This window comes from Canis lupus, chromosome 12 (genome assembly GCF_003254725.2).
Source record: "Canis lupus dingo isolate Sandy chromosome 12, ASM325472v2, whole genome shotgun sequence".
NCBI classification, from domain to species: Eukaryota; Metazoa; Chordata; class Mammalia; order Carnivora; family Canidae; genus Canis; species Canis lupus.
Window position 1 is genome coordinate 31,148,710 of NC_064254.1, and position 21,923 is coordinate 31,170,632.

The window sequence follows — 21,923 nt, forward strand, 5'->3', positions numbered from 1 at the left end:
GCCAGTGGAAATACGCACTTCAGCATTTTTGTAGACAAAATGTACTAAAAGTGAACATTTCATCTTTTCCCTTAGAAAATTCCACATATATTAATAAACCATATGATTGTAATTTGAATTACTGCATAGATATGTCAATGAACAAAGTATAGGCAGTGACCATCAATCCAATAAACACTGGTTGTAAAATATTTATTAAGATAATAAATTGATATTATGATTTTTATGCATGTCTTGTAGCTATTGAGTTTGTTGCCTCAGGCTGCACTAAGGGAGTCCAATTTCTAAGATTAACAGATGCTCATTACAAAAGCAGATCATGCTGCATAGTGATAATACCTACATGCTGCCCTCTGTGGAGACCTGCCTAAGTAACCAACTGGATATCCCTCTGACATGCTTTCTTCAAACTTCAATAAATTTACTGTTAAAAATTAATATTAAAAATAAGAGGGCAGCCCAGGTGGCTTAGCAGTTTAGCACCGCCTTCAGTCCAGGGCCTGATCCTGGAGACCTGGGATCGAGTCCCACATCAGGCTCCCTGCATGGAGCCTGCTTCTCCCTCTGCCTGTGTCTCTGCCTCTCTCTCTCTATATATATATGTGTGTGTTTCTCACGAATAAATAAATAAAATATTAAAAATAAGAAATCTGTTTTATTTTAGAAATAATTTGTGATCAAATAATTAATTTTGAGAAACTAAATAATCCAGGAAAAAGATCTCCATCCTCATCTGGGAGCATGTATGTATCATATGTATACATAATATATACAGGATGCATATATAGTAATCCACATAAGTCACCTAGATTACACTGAGAGTATTTATAAGTAGTATTGTTGTCTTTAATTTATATATTTGCTTTGTTTCACTTAAACCATTCAACTATACTGAACTTACACTTAAACATTAGCTCTAGTGACAGAAGAACAGAAATTTCAGGACATTAGTATGAAATCAAGTAGCCCAGAGGATAGAATATCAAGGCAATCTAAATACTAGAAAATGATGGGAAGATTTTACTCAGACGATAGTGATTAACTAGAATCAGTAGGAGAGTAATATTGTTTCATAGAAGTCAATCTCATGTTGACAGATGCTTATGATATTTTCCATCCATTATAGATATGGTCATTGACCTTAAAGATTTATTTTAAACACCTTGAAAAAAGGTCTATGGGGGCACCTGGGTGGCTCAGTGGTTGAGCATCTGCCTTTGGCTCAGGTAATGATCCTGGGATGCTGGGATGGAGTCTTGCATCAGGTTCCCCACAGGGTGCCTGCTTCTCCCTCTGCCTATGTCTCTGCCTCTCTCTGTGTCTCTCATGAATAAATACATAAAATCTTTGAAAAAAAGAGATAAAAGAGAAAATGTCTATGAATTATCTTATATTTTTGTGGATTCTAAATGGAGGTTCATTAATAATAGTGATGATCCAGATGCAAACAAAATTTTCAGACTATAAGGTTTAAAAGATGCAGAAATTACCAAATCCACAGAAAAAAATATAGCAGTTTAAGTAAGATGCAATAATGTACAAGAAAAACTAGCGTTTTAGTATGCCATTTATTATATTTTTCCTGCAATACAATTAAAACAAAATCTCCAGTAAATGGAAGCATCTTGACTGTAGTAAGCCCTGTGTTTTCCCCTCTTGGTATCTCTCATCACCTGTAGAATTATATGGGTTAAAATGATAAGTGATAAATGATATGCTTTCTTAATATGACCTTAGCATAGAATGTTGTTTCATTTTTCTTTTCAGACATCTTTTGCCTAGCTAGTTGTGACACATATAACTCTAAAATACAAAAAAATATTTAATAAGGAAATTATTTATTTTTAAAATCTTCCCTTTAAAAATTGTATTAACTTCCAAATAAGAAAATAATAAGGTTGATACAGCTGAAGTAGAAATAGAGAATTTGGGGCAGCCCCAGTGGACTTGCTAGAAACAGATTATATCAAAATTTTCAGCCTTGTTTTTGTGATGTAATATGGATTATAATTCATTATAGTTTAAATAATGTAATTTATGCTAAGTAGATTAAAAAACATTGTTTTCCTCTTTATCAACTTCAAAAGGGATTTCCTTTTCATATATCCTATGCCAATTCTATTTATGGATAGAGGTGATAGATCCTATAGCTATCAATTTTCCTATAAAATAAATTGAAATTCTTTTTTCAACTGCAAATTCTCAAACATACAATTTATTCATTTAAATGGATGCACATACCTGAGATGAAAAATATCTGGAATGAAACATTCATTAAAATTCAGTGGACTAACTTGATTTAAGAACTAAAGAACAGACTGCACTTCATCCTGTTATAATGTTTACAAAGTGTTTCTTTAAAACTCAATAGCATCTGTTGAGTGATTATGAGGCTTTTCATATCTTTCCTAAGAATTATAGCAAAAAAAGCAATATATTTTATTTTTGTGGAAGTTTTTTGGCAGTATATATCGATAGATAAGTACATAGAAGGTACATTATAAGCTTCTGCAAAGATGAATTTGTCAGTGTTCTTGGGTTCAAACAACTGAAACTGATGTCGGTTACTGGGACCAGGAAAAAAAAATAATTGGAAAGCTACCAGAAGGAAGACAGAATCATCCAAAATACTGGAAAACTCTGCCTGTACTGAGACTTCTACTAGATTGTGGCTATAACTGTAATAAATTCTAACCTATTCCCTAATTCTTTGTGTCATTGAACCAGTTAAAATCCAGGCAGTGGAACTGAATTGCCATAGTTTGGTTAATTATCCAACACTCTAAGTACTACAGACTAGACAAAACCAGTAGATATTTTTTCCAGACTGTAGTGGAAGCTAGAATCTTGCATGTCATGGGACTTACAGAATAGGCATGTTAGCTCAAAAATTCAGTTCTCAGTAGATTTCCACTCAGTAGTTTACTGCTCCAGCTTTGACAAGGGTCTCAGATACCGTATTGTCCCTCAAAAGAAATATGGCTACTGAAATATATAAGGTTGAAACTACGAATGAATGTGAATTACAAATGTATGTATATACACATATATGTATACACTACAACTTATAAAGAAATGAATGTTATTTTTCAACAGAATCTCCTAATAGGCTATCTTTACAAAAAATTTGCTTGCAACTTATACAGAGTTTTATAACATAGTGTATCGAAACATATGTGCATCTGTGTCTTCACATTTTATGTTTCACTGGCTGTAGATTAATTGGATACTTTCAGTTCCTAGATCATTTATTGAATAAATTTTAATGGTCTCTTTGGGCCCATTATTGTTTCTGTGTTTTATTTTAATAGTTATGTGATAGATAAGATGGAAAAATATACAACAATTTTTTTTTAAATAGATTCTGTGCCTTGATGTTGGTTATTGGCAGTTTTAATGGTTAAAGTATTTAAACTTTAAAACTACCAAGGATTATCTAAAACGAGGTAAAATTTTCTTTGGAGCCTGATTTACTGTTAAAATTACCCTCAAAGTTATGTTCTTTCTGCAGAAGACCTATTTTCTGAGTGAGAAATGATATTCAGTGCTATAATAAAGAAATAATATTAGTCTTAAAACAATATGCACAATAAAGGAATTGTCGAAACTGGCATTGACATTGTTATTACTAGTATAGATAATGTTATATTGTACTAACAAATTGACCCCTAGAATTTCTCTGGCTTATCAGAACAGTTGTCTTTGCTTATGCTACAGGCTAATGTGGTGATTGTGTGGTTTTGCAGGGGGAGTCTGTGCTTTCTATAGTTTCACAGGAGCTCAGACTGACAGAAACTTCGTCATCTATGGCTGTATTTATTGCACTATGTTACCTCTTTAGTTGCCACAAAAGAGGTAAACAGGACTGTGGAATTGTGAATAAGTTTAGTACTGCTTCATCCTACAAATGACATTAAGTTTCATTGGTCAGCACAATCATGTGGCTCTGTAAGTAGGGATGGGAAATAGAGGAGTAGATGGCCATGTGGTGAATATTTTTGTCTCTGCCACACACAATTTTATATTGCCTTTATCATGTGATGTTATCTTTTTTGACTTTTAAAAGGCAATAAATTTGATTTCCCCTAAACTGGATGCCTTTAAGGCATATGTTTAATGCCATTAGAGGGAAACATTTAGTAGCACAGATTTTAGCTCTCTAATAATTATTTCAACCTATATTTGGATAAGTGTTCTTTTCAACCCACTAGTATAGTTCAAAGGAATTGTGTACAAGATTTAAAAAAAGACTATAGAATACAAAGGGGGAACATTATCATCTGTTTTCAGATAATAATAATTCCATAAATTAAATATTTTTACTTTATAATTAATATTAATTACTGCATTCTCTTAATCATTTGTTTTAATTTCTCAGTTTATATAATTATATACGTCTATCTAAGATGCATATATTAGAAAAAATAGGCAATGAGAAAAGTAGCATAATAAATTCAGAATACATATACACAAAAAATCAAAAAAGCAATATTTTAAAACTGGAGACCTTTGCTTGATGGCTCTCTTTCCTTCCCCCTCATTTTCACACAGTCTGTTCTTTTCTAATTATATACACTATAAATCAAAACTTGGACATACAGAAAAAGCATAATTTTTCATGAAGAACATAAATGCCTGTTGAAAGTGATCATAATACATTAGAAAGTAGGGAAAAGACACTCAAATAAATAAATAAATTAGATGTAAATAGATTGACTTCAGCTTAAAAAATACTCCCAAACTTGGATAGATATACACATGTATGTGGTGCATACCTGCACACTTGTGTATGGAGGGAGAGAGAGAAAGAGAGGTTGATTTTCGATGTTTCTGAAACATTTTTAAGCTTCTAAGTTCTTTAGAAAATACATAATATCCAAAAGAAGCAAAATTTAAAATGTAAGATCGCTAGTGTTTTTAAGACCACTACTATACATTGTGGTGTAACACACATACACACACATACATAAAAATATAAATATACACACACCATATTTTTTCAAATTATTTATGATCCAATATAATTAATAAATAAAGCTTATAAGATTTGTATGGAAAATAATTGACTTTGCCTCCTAAAAGAACAAATAAAAGTGTACAAGTGAATAATTCTATTTTCTTCAATTCTATTTGACTTGTACACAGATTACTTCCGAGTGATTTGTTTCTGTTAAAAAAAAATGGGGCTCCATAAAAGAAGGAATTGCTTGCTACAATTAAGCAGAAACCTCATGGAAGTTCATATGGAGGAAGACAGGGAGATTTATGTGACATTCTCTATGAGACTCATAATGATCCTGCAATGAGCTATTGATGTAGCCTAGACAAAAACACTGAAGGTTTGATCAACTTTATAGCATTGCCAATGGAAACAAGATAATGGTAAGGAGAAATAGCCATCAATAGAATAAACAACAAGACAACTGAAGTGTGAGAGAATCAGGATGCTTTATTTTTCATGACTAAGTAGCTGGGAATGCTGAGCACAAAGGGCAGTAATAAGAAAGTGAAACTCTTGGGGGTAGGGATATGTGGATAGAAGGAGGAAATTGTAGGGGAGATAGTGCAATTGAGTTCAGATTTAAATCAGTCTATCTGGTAAAGGCAGTTGACATTATAAAAGATGATGTTTTCAGAGAATAGAACTTAATTAGGAGAGAGAAGAGACTAAAATGAAATCATAGGAAATGCCATAACATGTAGAATATAAGAAAAAATAATCCTTAAAGAAGCAGTTAACTTGGGGAAGTGACATAGGTTCTATGAGCCTCATTTTCTTAAACTGTAATAGTGAATAATTTCTAACCTGAAAGACTGTCATTAGGACTAAATGTACTAAAGATGTAGAGATCCTAGCAGTCACTAGCACACAATATATTATGGCTATTATTTTCATAAGGAAAAATAAATTATGTGTAGCAGAAGTCGGAATATAATAATGTTTTAAGAAATTGGAGAGAATCATATAAATAAGTGTGACTGAATAAAAAGTATATTTAAATGTATAAATATGGAAGAATTAATGACCTTGCAAAGAACATTTTATAAAAGGAGTAGAAGTAGATGCCAGATAGCAAGGGATTAAAAAGAAAGTCGTTTCTGAGACAGTGAAAGCCATAAATATAAATTATTTTCAAGTAGGCAATGAAGGGAGGAAGGGATTAGATTGTGGTGAAAGTATAAAGTAGTTTTGAAGAAAGGTATTTTCTTGTTTTTTTAGGTTATTCATTATGCAAGACAAGAACATGTTTACCTTTAAAATAGTTGATTTTTCTGCCAGTACCATACTGTTTGGATCACCAAGCTCTCAAATATAACTTGAAGCCTAGAATTGTGATATCTTCAGTTATCTTTTTATTTTTCAGGATTGCTTTGATATTCAAGGTCTTTTGTGGTTCCATACAAATTTTAGAATTGTTTGTTTTAGTTCTGCAAAAACTGCTGTTGGTATTTGATAGGGATTGCATTAAATATGTAGATCATTTTGGGTAGTATAGACATTTTAACAATGTTTGTTCTTCTGATCCATGAGCATGGAATGTCTTCTCTTTCTTTGTGTCATCTCTAATTTCTTTCAATGTTTTATGGTTTCAGAGCACAGTTCTTTCCCCTCTTTGATTAAATTTATTCCTAAGTATCTTACTTTTGTGTAATTATAAATGGATTTTTCTTACTTTCTCTTTCTTCTGCTTCATTATTAGTGTACAGAAATACGATATATGGACTGTATCCTATGACTTTCTTGAATTCATTCATGAGTTCTAGTAGTTTTTTTGGTAGAGTCTTTAGGGTCTTCTATATATAGTACCATGTTATCTGCAGGCAGTGAAAGTTTACTTCTTCCGATTTGGACGCTTTTTATTCCTTTGTCTTGTCTGATTGCTATGGCTAGGCTTTCAGTACTATGCTGAATAAAATTGGTGAGAATGGATATCCTTCTTCCTGACCTTAGGGAAAGGCTCTCTATTTTTCCCTATTGAGTATGACATTCACTGTGGGGTTTTCATATAAGGCCTTTAATATGTTAATATGTTGAGGTATCTTTCCTCTAAACCTGCTTTGTTGAGGGTTTTTATCATGAATGGATGTTGTACTTTGTCAAATGCTTTCTCTGCGTCTATTGAAATTATATGGGCCAGCCTGGGCGGCTTAGCGGTTTAGCGCCTGTTTCAGCCCAGGGCGTGATCCTGGAGACCTGGGATCGAGTCCCATGTCGGGCTCTCTGCATGGAGCCTGCTTCTCCTTCTGCCTGTGTCTCTGCCTTTCTCTCTGTGTGTGTGTGTCTCTCATGAATAATTAAATAAATAAAATCTTTTTAAAAAATTATCATATTTTTTATCCTTTCTCGTATTGATGTGATGTGCTATGTTGATCAATTTGTGAATATTGAACCATACTTGCATTCTAGGAATAAATTTCACTTGACAATGATAAGTAACTTTTTAAATGTATGGTTGGATTCAGTTTACTAGCATGTTTTTGGGATTTTTGCACACATGTTCATCAGGAATATTGACCTATAGTTCTCTTTTTTTACATTTTTAAAAACTATGCTATGTATGCATGCATGTATGTATTTATTTGAGAGAGAGAAAGTATGAGTGGGGAGGAGGCTGGTGGACAAGCAGACTCCCCACTGAGAATGGAGCCCAATGTGGAGCTCTACCTGGGGCTCTACATGGGGTTCCATCCCAGGATCCTGAGATCATGACCTGAGCTAAAGTCAGATGTTCAACTGACTGAGCCATCCAGATGCCCTGGTGATGTGCACTTTTTTTCTGGTAAATTTATTTCAGGATAATTCTTGCTTCATAGAATGAATTTGGAAGTTTTTTTCTTCTTTTCCATTTTTATTAATAGTTTGAGAAGAATAAGTTTTAACTTTTTAAATGTTTGGTAGAATTCACCTGTGAAGCCATCTGGTCCTGGACTTTTTTAGGGGGGTGGGCTTTTTGATTACTGATTCAATTCAATTGTGAGTAATCAATCTGTTCAAATTTTCTATTTCTTCCTGCCTTGGTTTTGATAGATTATATGTTTCTAGGACTTCATCCGTTTATTCTAGGTTGTCCAGTTTGTTGGCATACGATTTTTTCATAATATTCTCTTACAATCATTTGTATTTCTGTGGTGTCCATTGTTCTTTCTCCTCTTTTATTTGTGATTTTGTTTGTTTGAGCCCCCGCCTGCCCCTCCTTAATGATTCTGGCTAGAGGTTTATCATTTTGGTAGATCTTGTCAAAGAACCAGTACCTGGTTTCATTGATCTGTATTACTGTTTTTTTTTATTATTATTATTCTGTATCATTTGTTTCTGTTCTAATCTTTATTATTTCCTTCCTTCTACTGGTTTTGGGTTTTATTTCTTGTCCTTTTTCTAGCTCCTTTAGCTGTAAGTTTAGGTTGTATGTTTAAGATTTTTCTTACTTCTTGAGGTAGGCCTGTATTGTTATAAACTTCCCTCTTGAAACCAATTTTACTGCATCCCAAAGATTTTGGACCATTACATTTTCATTTTAATTTCTCTCCATGTAATTTTTAAACTTCTTCTTTGATTTCTTGGTTGACTTGTTCATTATTTAGTGCCATGTTATTTAATCTCCATGTTTTTGTGCTCTTTCTAAGTTTTTTCTTGTGGTTGATTTCTAGTTTCATGGTGTCATCATCAGAAAAGATGCATGGTATAAATTCAGTATTTTTAATTTGTTAAGACTTCTTTTGAGGCCTAATATATGATATGTTCTGGAGAAAGCACTATGTGCATTTGAAAAAAAAAAGTGTATTCTGTTTTAGAATGGAATGTTTTGAATATATCTGTTAAACACATATGGTGCAATATCTCATTCAAATCCACTGTTCCCTTATGGATTTTCTGTGTGGATGCTCTGGCCATTGATATAAATGGAATGGCAAAGTCTCCTACTATTATTGTAATGATATCAATTAGTTCTTTTATGATTGTTATTGTTTTATATATTTGAATGCTTCCATGTTGGTTGCCTAAATATTTACAATAGATCAATTGAACTTAATTGGAATCCCTGAAATAAACCCACCATTATATGGTCATTTGCAGAGGCAAAAAGGATATGCAGTAGGAAAAGACAATCTTTTCATCAAATAATTTTAGGAAAACTGGACAGCACATACAATAATGAAACTGGACCATTTTCTTTCACCATACACAAAAATAAATTCAAAATGGATTAAGGACCTAAATATGATACCTGAAACCACAAAAATCCTAGGAGAGAGTAAAAGCAGTAATGTCACTGACATTGGTTGTAACAATGTCTTTCTAGATATGTCTCCTGAAGCAAGAGAAATAAAGGTAAAAATAAGCTATCAGGACTACCTCAAAATGAAAAGTTTCTGCATAGCAAAGAAAACAACCTACAATACTAAAACAGCTGACTTAATGGGAGAAGAGATTTGCAAATGACATATCTGACAAAGAGTTAGTGTCCAAAATACATTAAGAACTTATAAAGCACAACACCCCCAAACCAAACAATTCAATAAAAATGCAGAAGACATAAATAGGTATTTCTTCATAGGAGATTTACAGATGGACAACAGACATGTGGAAAGAAGCTCAACATCACTCATCATCAGGGAAACACAATCAAAACAAAAATAAGATATCACCTCACACTTGTCAGAATGGCTAAAGTAAAAACTCAAGAAACAACAAGTGGTGGCAAGGATGTGAAGAAAAAAGGAACCCCCGTGTCTTATTGGTGGGAATGCAAACTGGTGCAGCCACTGTGGATGACAGTATGGAATTTCCTCAAAAAATTAAAAGTAGACCTGCCCCTATGATCCAGTAATTTTACTACTGGGTTTTGCCCAAAGAATACAAAAACACTAATTCAAAAATATATACCCACCCCTATGTTTATTGCAGCATTATTTACAATAGCCAAATTATGGAAGTAGCCCAAGTATCCATCAACAGAGGAATGGATAAAGAAGTGATATACAGAATATTATTTAGCTATAAAAAGAATGGGTCTTGCCATTTGCAACCACACGAATGGAACTAGAGGGAGTTATGCTATGCAAAATAACCCAGTCAGAGAAAGTCTAATACCATATGACTTCACTCATAGGTGAAGTTTAAGAAACAAAACAAATGAACAAAGGGAGGAAAAGAGAGAGAAAACAAAAAGCAGACTCAACTATAGAGAACAAATATGGTTATCAAAGGAGAGGTGGGTGGGGAAGGTGGGTGAAATATTTGAAGGGGATTAAAAGTGTACTTATCTTGATGATAACTCAGTAATATGAAACTGTTGCATCACTATATTGTACATTTGAAACTAATATAACACTGTACATTAACCACACTAGAATTAATTTTTTAATTAAAAAGTAGTTGAGGATGGGCTTTCAATGTAGTTAGGAAAAATTAAAACTTGAAAAAGTAGGTGCTTAAGAAGACAGAAACAGGTGTCAGCACACTGGCAGAAAGACACTTGGCCTTGGCAAAAATAAGCTGTGCTTCTTGGAAAGCAGCATGGATATTGGCATCAGACAGACCTAAGTTACAATCCATACTTTTTTATTAACTCAATATGAGAGATCTTCAGCAAGTCACTTGAATTCTCTTGGCCAAATATTCTCATCCATAAGATGGGAGAATGATGCTAATATTCATGAATCTTTGGAACACTGTGATAACAGTAGGCTTTCAACAAATCCATCTTTTCCTTCTCTAATCCTCCAGAGAAGCTGAGAAATAACCTACATCTCCTGGTAAAAGTAAGTTTGGGTATATAAGGTAAGTGGAGAGGGCGCTGAACAACTTTCATGGAGAATGTGGTGGCAAAGCAAAAAAAAAAAAAAAAAATAGAAAGAGAGAGAGAGAGAGAGATGAATAAAAATAATGTGTCCAGATTTTGTGAGAGTGCAGTTGAAATTGGAAAACTTGTACATTCACTGAGACAATTGCTTACTAAAACCAAGCCTGGATACTGTCTTATTAATGTCACCTTTACTGCGATAAGTAGATACTTAGTTCCCTGTAGAGTTAAAAATGTGTAAAACTTAGGAGTAAGTAGCCTAGACCCTGGAATATTCCTGCTCACAGAGTGCATAACCAACAGTATACTGCTTTCTGTGAACTATTATAGATAGGCCCTCCAGTAACCCTTAGGGATCCAAGTTCTATTTCAGATCATGAATTTTAAATCATTCATCATTTCTCAAAGGAACAAGTGGCATCTCCCTGACCAGTGAGTCACTTACACACTTACAGCTGGTTGACAGCACTTTGTATCTGAGTGTAAGAAATAAATACCCTTCAGAAAGAAAATATGACTTCTATTTTCTCTCTTTAATGCTTAAAAATATTAGATTTCCAGGGAAAATATTATTTAGGTATCCATAATTGAATGTGAGAGGAATGTTCCCCATGTTTAATGAGGAGATGTAGTGCAGACCATGAAGACAAAGTTTGGGCTGCTTAGGCCCCAATTGTTTCATTAATATTAACCAAGGTTTGCAAACCTCCTCAGGCAAGCATGTGTTGTAACTTGGAGAAGAGAAGCACATAATAACTCAGAGTCTACAAACTTATCTTTAGAAGTTAGAGGAATAATGGGGGCAGAGAAGAAGTAGTTTGGCAGGTAAGGGAGAGGCTTTCTGCCACTGGGAAAATATTGCTACTCTTTAGAGGAAAAATGTGGCTGTATTTACAATTGTGTAGCATTGACACAGAGTTAAATTTGTGGCATACATTTCTTGTCCTAGGGGTTTATTTTATTTAAAGGTAAGCAATGCAACATATGGCATTAGAAATTAAGTGAATAAAAAATTTTATTTTAATTTTATATAATGTGTTCATCATTTTAAAACAAAGACCATGTTTAGCTATATGCTGCTAACAGGATGACATTGGACTAATAATTTGAATATCTAGCATGTATTCTGCTACTCATTTAATTTGTTATGTCATTTCATCCTTACAACAACCTATGGGATGGGTTGGTTTCTGTATTTTAAAGATGAAGGAAGTGAGGGCAATAAGGCAAGTAAATTAACTTCCTCATAATAAAAGTCAGTGGAGACTAGAGCCAAATTCAAAGACCTGCTCTCAACATATATTATTTGGCATATATATATATATATATATATATATATATATCAAGCACTTTTAATGTTTATGTCAAATAGAGTGAAACAAATGTATACCAACATTTTACAATATTATATGACCTACTTTCCATTTGCTAATCCCAAAATTTCATTTTCTCTACCATGATCATATGTTTTAAAGTTGGTGGAAATAAAATGAATACACTATCAAAAGGAATATCTTGTCCTTTTGGCAAGATAGGTATGGAAACTATTTTAAAGGACAGAATTAAAAATATTTGGAATGTACAGTTTTAACACTTTGGAAATGTTCCATTTAACTGGAAGCAAGTTAAAAGGTAAGCTTGTATTGACTTAAAATATGTTTATTTTTAAGGAATTAAATTTAGCTCTATTGTTGTCTCCTCTCTAAACAAAACTTGATCTCTCTTCAGAATTCTGCTTTCAATAAACCAGTAGATATTTCAGCTAGACTATGAAATTCTTCTATGGACAATCACAATTATTTCTTACCAATTTTGTACTGATTTCATTCATCTTGCATAGTGTATATCAATAACACCATTAATGATGATGAATTAAAAACGACTAGACATGATTCACATTCACTAAAAGTACAGGAATTTGATACACTACCAAACACATTGTACTTTATGTTGATGCTTTTATCTAACTAAAGAATCAGGATGGTGGGATCCCTGGGTGGCGCAGCGGTTTAGCGCCTGCCTTTGGCCCAGGGCGCGATCCTGGAGACCGGGATCGAATCCCACATCAGGCTCCTGGCGCATGGAGCCTGCTTCTCCCTCTGCCTGTCTCTGCCTCTCTCTCTCTCTCTGTGACTATCATACATAAATAAATTTAAAAAAAATTAAAAAAAAAAGAATCAGGATGTTTATGCCAACTTCTTAGTGCCTGTGCTTTGCATCTCTTAAAAGACTGCGTGGGGGAAAGGGCACCTGTATGGTGTGGTCAGTGAAGCATCTGCCTTTGGCGTTCTGGGATTGGAGCTCCATGGGCGGATCCCAGCTCAGTGCGGAGTCTGCTTCTCCCTCTCCCTCTGCCCCTGCCCGCTGCTCATGCTCTCTCTTGCTCACTTTCTCAAATAAATAAATAAAATCATTTTTTAAGACTACATGGGGAAATTAAACTACTAATAATTTCATTAAAAATTTATTAAATATTTTATCCATTCTAATATATGTGGCTTGAAAGGTTTAAATTTGAACAAATTAATGGAATTAGTTCGTGTCAGTTTGCAAACTTGGGGGTTTCACAGATGAAATCTAGAAGTGGCTTCCATTCAGGGTGGGCAAAAACAGACAGAAGAAAGAGGTAGACCGGGCAGCCTCGGTGACTTAGTGGTTTAGCGCCACCTTCAGCCCAGGGTGTGATCCTGGAGACCCCAGATCGAGTCCCATGTTGGGTTCCTTGCATGGAGCCTGCTTCTCCCTCTGCCTGTCTCTGTCTCTGTCTCTGTGTGTGTGTGTGTCTCTAATGAATAAATAAAATCTTTTAAAACTCTAAAAAATAAAAAAATGAAAAAAAAAAAAAAAAAAAAAAGAGGCAGACCACTCCAGACGGTGGGTGGCAGATTTAATAAACAAAGAGAACTTAGATATGAAGCTTCTCTAGGGTGGACTACCAGAAGAGAAGATCCTGCACCAGCCATCCAAGGTCTTAAAAGTTTATCTGGAGAACCTAACTGGGCTCATTTGTATATACCACTCCATTCTTTTCAACAACATGGCTTTTTCAAGGATTCGTCCTTGAAAATGGCTCCCACAATGCAAACAGTGAACAGAAGATACATTCCAAGGACAGGGAGAGGGTGAGAAGCATTGATTGTTCTAGGTCTAGCTTTCAGGTCAATCAGCAGTCATATCCTCTGAATGACCTTCTTCAACATTTCAATAGAGACTTATTTAACAACTTTATATAGAACTTCTATGTACTAAGAACTTATATTTCTGATATTTATTATCTCACTTCAGAGTATTGAATTCTTGGGGCACCTGGGTGGCTCAGTCAGTTAAGCATCTGAGCTTCAGCTCAGGTCATGATCTCAGGATCCTGGGATCAATCCCCATATCTAGCTCCTTGCTCAGCAGGGAGTCTGCTTCTCCCTCTCCCTCTGCCTGCTGCTGTGACTGCTTGTGCGCTCTCTCTCTCTCTCTCTCTCTCTCTGTCAAATAAATAGATAAAATCTTAAAGAAAAGAATCTTAAATTCTTTAGTTTTCTTTCATATTGCTTTACATTGTCATTATGTATTCCTAGGCACAGGTATTTACAAAACTCTAGACTTTATCTGGGAGATACCTCAAACTCAACCTCAACCTCATTAGCTACACACTTACAAGTTGTTATTTAAGGTAGTTATTTTATTTCCTGAACATGTTTGGTTTCATCTATTAAAAAGTTTTGTTTTTTTTTTTAATTTTAACTGAATCTTAGGAGAACTTCCATTTCATTTCAGCCCCAGATTCTGGGTATATCTTTGTAAAACCAACATGTTATGATTACATGGTTTGCTAGTTTGTGAATGAATATGCCTATTTCTTTTTCTACAATTAAGAGTTTAAAATTACTCCACAATGAATGAGGCAAGTGTATCAAGATTTGAATGCAAAACAGGGATTTTTGAAGATAATCTGTGTTTTATATTGGTATATAGTATATAGTTTAGGCATCATGACACTTGAAAAAAATCTATTTATAGACTTAAGCCCCAGGAATTTGATATTTAGAAAGTATTTTTATTAAAAATAGAAGAATTATGAAGTCTCACTGTTGCTCTACATTTGGTGATCTTTTATATTAAAATATCATTTTCTTTAAGAGTATTGCCCTTTTTTTAGAAGTAGATGCCCTGCTAATTGATGGCAATTTTATTTTTCCTTTATACACAATAATTTGTTACTCATGGATATTATAAGGCAAATAATTTTGCTGGAAAATGTTCAACTAAAAGTTCAATTATGTCAAGGAGATGTATGAACTAGTTGGTTGGAATCATGCAGACATAAACTGCACCCTGATAAAGGTGACTTAAGTCCCTCCCTTTCCTGGCTCTATGCAAGGCTCTAGAGGTACAGCATAATTCAGTATAAATAGGTTACAATCTCCGGGGAAGGGGGGGGTCAGATAATAAATAAGTTTTAAAGTAAATTAATCTTAAATATGTCAGCACAATAAAAAAAGATAGAATATTATGAATAGAGAATTACTTAGCAGGTTTGAGAATAGCAGGGTTTAGTTTAAAAACATAAAGAGCAGCACACAGGTTCAGTATGCTGAGGAACAGAAAGCTAGGCAGTTTGCTGGTTAACAAGTTTTAATTCTCTATGTCACAGAACAAACTACCATAAACCTAACATACTAAAATATTATATAACTTATGGTTCCTGTGAATTGGGAGAAATGCTTATCTGAATCATCTGTGAGATTGCAATAATGGTTTTATCTATGGCTGAGTTTTCATCTGAGGGCTCAAGTAGAGAAGAGCCTATGAACAAGCTCACTCAGATTGTTGGCAGAATTCATCTTCTTGCAGCTGTAAGATTTACTGCAGCTTCCTTCCTCAAAACCACCAAGCATAAAAAGACTTTAGAGTGAGTAGGCTAACACAATGGATCCTTATTTAGCATAACATTTTTGTCATATTCTATTGGCTGGAAGGAAGTCACCAATCTTGCCAACACTCAAGGACAGGTGGGGAGGTGGAGATCATGGAGCACAGACATCCAATGTCTGTCTGCCACACAGAAGTTGAAAAATATAATGGCTTTGAAGTAATGGTTTGAAGATGAATATATTGAGCTATGACAGCAATAGCAAAATGTTTTTTCTGTATTTTAATTAGACTTCGCAAGGTATTTGGCAGGATATTAGCACAATCTGATTGATCTTTTAAAAGATAACTTTATGATATGTAAAACTGGTAATTGAACAGTTCACTATATCTCCCCCTCGTGCATGATGAGAAAAAGCAATTCCTAGTTCGATTATTGGAGTATTTATACAAGGACAAGCAGGGAGGAATCTCGTGAGTAATGAATACTTAATAGGAGTCAGGCCCTATGTACACACTCTTTTATTTTGTACTCACAGTAAACCTATAAACTAAATACTATTATGTCTTATTATATGTAAGTTAATTGGAGCAGAAAAAAGATCATTTTACCTAGTATTATAAGGTTAGTGACTAGCCATGTCTAGATTTGAATATAAATTCATATTCCTCTCTCTGGTACCATGCTGTTTCCAGGGAATCAAATTTGTCTTTTTTAATAAACATTGTATATAGTTAAAATGTACAACGTGGTGATTTGATATACATATACACATAGTGAAATGATTACCACAGTCAAGCTAATCAACCTATCTTCTTCTCACATAGTTACCACTTTGTGTGTGTGATCAAAGTACATGAAATCTGCTCTCTAGCAAATTTCCAGTGTTCAACACAGAATTATTCATTATAGCTAACATACTGTATCTTATATCTCTAGGCTTATTTATCCTACATAACTGTAACTTTGTATCATTTGGCCAACATTTTCCAATTTCCTGCAGCTGCCTACCCAGGTAATCACCATTATTTCTGCTTTTATGTATTTGACTTTTTAGATTCCACATATGAGTGAGATACTATAGGGGCTTTTATCTGTTTGTTTTATTTTGTTTTGTCTTTTTTTTCTGTGTCTGGCTTATTTCACTAAAGATAACTTCTCCCAGGTTTATCTATGCTGTTGCAAATGGCAAAATCACCTTTTTTAATTAATTAATTTTGAGGGGGTCACTTTATGGAACTTTATTTTCTTCATCACTCGAGGCAAACCTCATACACAAACCCTTCCAGGTATAGAAAAAAAAAAAAAAAAAAGGGAACACTACCCAACTCATTTGATAAAATGACAAAAGCAGCACAAGAAATTAGAAGTGAGAGGACTTCCCCAAAGCCACACATTTAGAAACAGCAAGTCAAGATCCAACTTCAAATTTTCTTTTTCTTTTTTTAATTTAAATTCAAGCTAGTTAACATATAGTGTAGTATTGGTTTTGGGAGTAGAATTTAGTGATTCGTCACTTAAATATAACACCCAGTGCTCATCACAAGTATCCTCCTCATTGTCCATCACCCATTTAACCCAATCTCCTCCCCACTCACCTTCCCTCCAGCAATACTCAGTTTGTTCTCTATACTTAAGAGTCATTTATGGTTTGTCTCCCTCTTTGTTCTTTTTTATTTTTCCTTCCCTTCCCCTATGTTCATCTGTTTTGTTTCTTAAATTCCACATATGAGTGAAATCATGATATTTGTCTTTCTTGGATGGACTTATTTTGCTCAGCATAATATATTCTAGTTCCATAGTTCCATTCATGTCGTCGCAAATGGCAAGATTTCATTCTTTTTGAAGACTGAGTAATATTTCAGTGTGTGTGAGTGTGTGTGTGTGTGTGTGTGTGTGTGTGTGTATGCCACAGGTTCTTTACCCATTTATCAGTAGATGGCCATCTGGGTTCTTTCTAATTTGGCTATTGTTGGTAATGTTGCTATAAATATCAGGATGCATGTGCCCCTTCAAATCAGCATTTTGTATCCTCTGGATAAATATCCAGTAGTGCAACTGCTGAGTCATAGGGTAGTTCTATTGAGGTATCTCCATACTATTTTCCAGAATGGCTATATCAGTTTTCATTCCCACTAACAGTGTAAGAGGGTTCACCTTTCTCCACATCCTTGCCAAAATCTGTTATTTCCTGAGTTGTTAACTTTAGCCATTCTGACAGGTGTGAGGTGGTATATCTTTGTGGCTTTAATTTGTATTTCTCTGATGATGAGTGATGCTGAGCATTTTTTTGTATGTCTGTTGGCCATTTGTAAGGATCATCTGTGTTTTTAAGGCTGAAATTATTCTGTTGTATGTATATACTATATTTTTTTATTCATTCATCCATCGCAGATTGTTTCCATATCTTGGTTATTGTGAATAATGCTGCAATGGACATGGAAGTGCAGATACCTCTTTGAGGTATTGATTTTATTTCCTTTGGGAATATATCCAGAAGAAGGATTTGGGGATCATGCAATACTTTTTTTTTTTTTTTTTATGATAGTCACACAGAGAGAGAGAGAGGCAGAGACACAGGCAGAGGGAGAAGCAGGCTCCATGCACCGGGAGCCCGACGTGGGATTCAATCCCAGGTCTCCAGGATCGCGCCCTGGGCCAAAGGCAGGCGCCAAACCGCTGTGCCACCCAGGGATCCCATTCAATACTTCTATATTGGGTGTTTGATCAGTCTCTATACTGTTTTTCAAAATGGTTGTACCAATTTACAACAGGGTAACAATAGTGTACAAAGATTTCCTTTTTCTCTGCATCTTTGCCAACATATATCTTTTAAAAAGATGGAATAAAGCTTTTCATTTTTTTCCCTTTTTTTGAAAGATATTTATTTATTTATTTATTTATTTATTTATTTATTTATTTATTTATTATTTATTTGAAAAGGAGAAAGAGAGAGCAAGAGTAAGAGGCAGAGGCAGAGAGCTCAATCTTAGGACTCTGAGATCATGACCTGAGCCAATGGCAGATGCTTAACTGACTGAGCCACCCAAGTGCCCTGAATAAAGCTTTTCATATCAATTAGCTTTCAGAGCTTTCATAATCAATGTTTTTACTTCCCCCAAACAAAAAAAGTATATAGAGAAAGATTTTTTAAAATACTGTGCAGTCTGGAAGAAGAAGAGGTGAGACGACCCCCGGACCGGCCAAAGCCCATGAACCACTGCATTCCCGCCTCCAGTGCTTACGTCCCACCACCGTCACCACCATGCCCAAGAGAAAGGCGGAAAGGGATGCTAAAGGAGATAAAGCCAAGGTGAAGGATGAGCCACAGAGATCTGCAAGTTTATCTGCTAAACCTGCTCCTCCAAAGCCAGAGCCCAAGCTTAAAAAGGCCCCTGCAAAGAAGGGAGAGAAGGTACCCAAAGGGAAAAAGGGGAAAGCTGATGCTGGCAAGGATGGGAATAACCCTGCAGAAAATGGAGATGCCAAAACACACCAGGCACAGAAAGCTGAAGGTGCTGGAGATGCCAAGTGAAGTGTGTGCATTTTTTATAACTGTGTACTTCTGGTGACTGTACAGTTTTGAAATACTATTTTTTATCAAGTTTTATAAAAATGCAGAATTTTGTTTTACTTTTTTTTTAAGCCATGTTGTTAGCACACAGAACATTTCATTGTTTTGGGGGAAGGGCATATGTCACTAATAGAGTATCTCCGAAGGTAGATTGATAACAAGGGGAAAAAAAAACCTTTCCCTTCTAGTTTTGAGAAACTTCCTCTTGAGCCACCTTGGTGGTGTGGAAAAAATAAACTTCATTTTTTATGTCCTCTTTTCCCTCTCTGCCTTCAACATAGACTTGACTCCCTTAAACCCAGAGACCTGTTGGAACCTGACCCCATGAAATGGTTCCCAGTATGTCAGGCAATCTGGACTTTACAGTGTCACCACTGAGATGGTGTCCCTCAAAAGAGTTCCTTTTTTAGTTTGTGGATCTTCAGATTGATCATTCTGCCATTTTCATTTCATTTCCTGAAAGTCAGGGTTGGCTTGTGAAAAGTTGTTAAACAGCATGCTAAATGTGAACTGTCAACCCTCACTCTAAACTTTCCCTGTGCAGAGCATCACATGAATACTTCATTGGGTTTTATAGGGGCTTTCTGATTTTGGCAGTCTATTGAAGAAGGGAGTTTGAAAGTTGTTGTATACTGTTAACAATCCTCTGTCCATGTCCTGCCTGAAATACCATGATTGTTTATGAAAATAAAGATGGATACAGTTTGGCTTGGAAAAAAAATACTGCACAGTCTTAAGTGCATAACTATATAACTGTATCCATTTATTCAAAATATATTGAAATCTTTAAAAAGTTGATCATTTATAAACATCTATGATACTGTGCCTATTTCAGTCTCAGCATCTTGCTAATTGAAAATATACAATATATTTTGAATGATAGTGACTTATTGAAATTATACTTTTAATAATTTTAGCAATATTTAGGCACTTGTTAAGTCACCTATCAGAATGCACTATTTTTTAACAATAGAACATATGTAGAAATATTATTTATTCCCATTTAAAACACTGAATTTAATATAAATCATGAAAAAGACAATTTAGGAAATTTTTCTGACTTTTTTAGAGGTAATTACATTATACTAAATATTAATTTTTTAAACTTATGAAAATATATTTTCATTAACATATATAATGTTAATGGAAAGAATGATTATATATATATATAATGGTCAGTGCAATTATCTTCCACACACACATAAATTGTTGATGTATAATCAATATAGTGGAAATAATAATTACTAACATCCATTGAGGCTTTATTATGTGAGATAATATGTTAATCATGCTTCATGTATCTCATATTAAATTCTCATAACCACCATAGGAATAAGTTACTATAATGGCTAAATTGTTTAACTAAGTCAGCCTAAGGCACATTGCTGTTAAGGGATTGAATTAAAACATCATTCCTAGGTTTCTTAAGTATTACATATGCAGCATCTACATAGTCTTCAAGATGCATCATTAATAGTATGTCATTAATAGTATGATTATTTCTATAACCTTTTTTGATTTAGGGCTCTATCCTATTTAAGAAAAATATGCTTAGGAGCTCTGAGCAGTCTAAATCCAAAAAAGCAAATATAGCCTGCTATGTATACTCCTGCTATCTCCTCCCACAGCTGACACCACTGATCCACTAAAACTTGTTCACACTGGGTCAGAATGGAGTTTTAAACTCCTTCTAAATACAGTAACACAGAATTTCAATCTCTGAACTAGATCAGGGCTGGCAAATGCAAGAGAACTTACTGGCCATTCTTGGATCAAACTGCAACTAAGTATCTTTCTCCCCTATCAGTACAAAGTCATTGAAATCAGAGGAACTGTTAAAACTCACAGAAACATACAAAAACCTCTCTATGGGAAAGATAAATCTCAGTGGGGAAGGAAGGTCTTATCTTTTCCAAGCCTTATTCTAATTTTCTCTCATAGATTTGGAAATTATTGGATATTGAAGTTAACAACTGATGAAAGGCAATTTCATTTGTTTTCAGATACAGTGCAGTTACAAAGTGACTTAAACACTTTTGAAAAAGAATTAAAAACAACCTATAGCAATATAATACATATTTTTACCCTTGGAGAGAGTGACGTTTCAATTATCCAATTCATAATTAACATAGTTACAGCTTCTCCATATGCCTATATATTATCAAACATAGCATAGCGCACAGGAATCACTTGTATATATGTACATATTTTCACTGTCTTCATGATTTAAATATTTTTAATGTAAAAGCTACTAACAATTGTCCAACATGTTTTCAAAAATTTACATTTTATGACTTGGATATCTTCTGTTATTTGTGTTTTTAACAGTGAACTTGTATCTTTAAATTTAAAAAAATCAAGTGCCAAGTAATTTTATTCACGTTAATTTGATTTGTTTCTGATTCACCAATTATTAAACTTTTGTTGCATCCCAAATTTCTGACAGCTTGAAATAATAGAATTGACGTTAAAATCTAAATTATGTTAATTCCTCTACTTTTAATGTGAACCCAACCACTGAATGCTGCTGTTTTCTTCTGTCCTTAATTAAACATGTAGGGAAGAAAAAAAAAAAAAAAAAAACATGTAGGGAAGGCATAGAATTTCTGTCTAGTTCTAACCTACACAAATCAAAAAGTACACAAAATATGTATAGATGAGAGCTTTGAAAATGCTTTTC

The 21,923-nt window shown here is 34.2% G+C and overlaps 1 protein-coding gene across 1 annotated transcript; it reads left to right on the forward strand.

The window, feature by feature from the left end:
- The first annotated feature begins 18,934 nt into the window (after positions 1-18,934).
- LOC112658609 (non-histone chromosomal protein HMG-17-like) lies at positions 18,935-19,246 on the forward strand. Its single transcript, XM_035697414.2, has one exon. The coding sequence runs from the start codon at positions 18,935-18,937 to the stop codon at positions 19,202-19,204; it is 270 nt and encodes an 89-aa protein (XP_035553307.1). The 3' UTR covers positions 19,205-19,246.
- Positions 19,247-21,923: the final 2,677 nt, after the last annotated feature.

Coding starts and splice junctions, on each gene's coding strand:
- LOC112658609 (XM_035697414.2), top strand. CDS start 18,935: ATGCCCAAGAGAAAGGCGGAAAGGGATGCTAAAGGAGATAAAGCCAAG.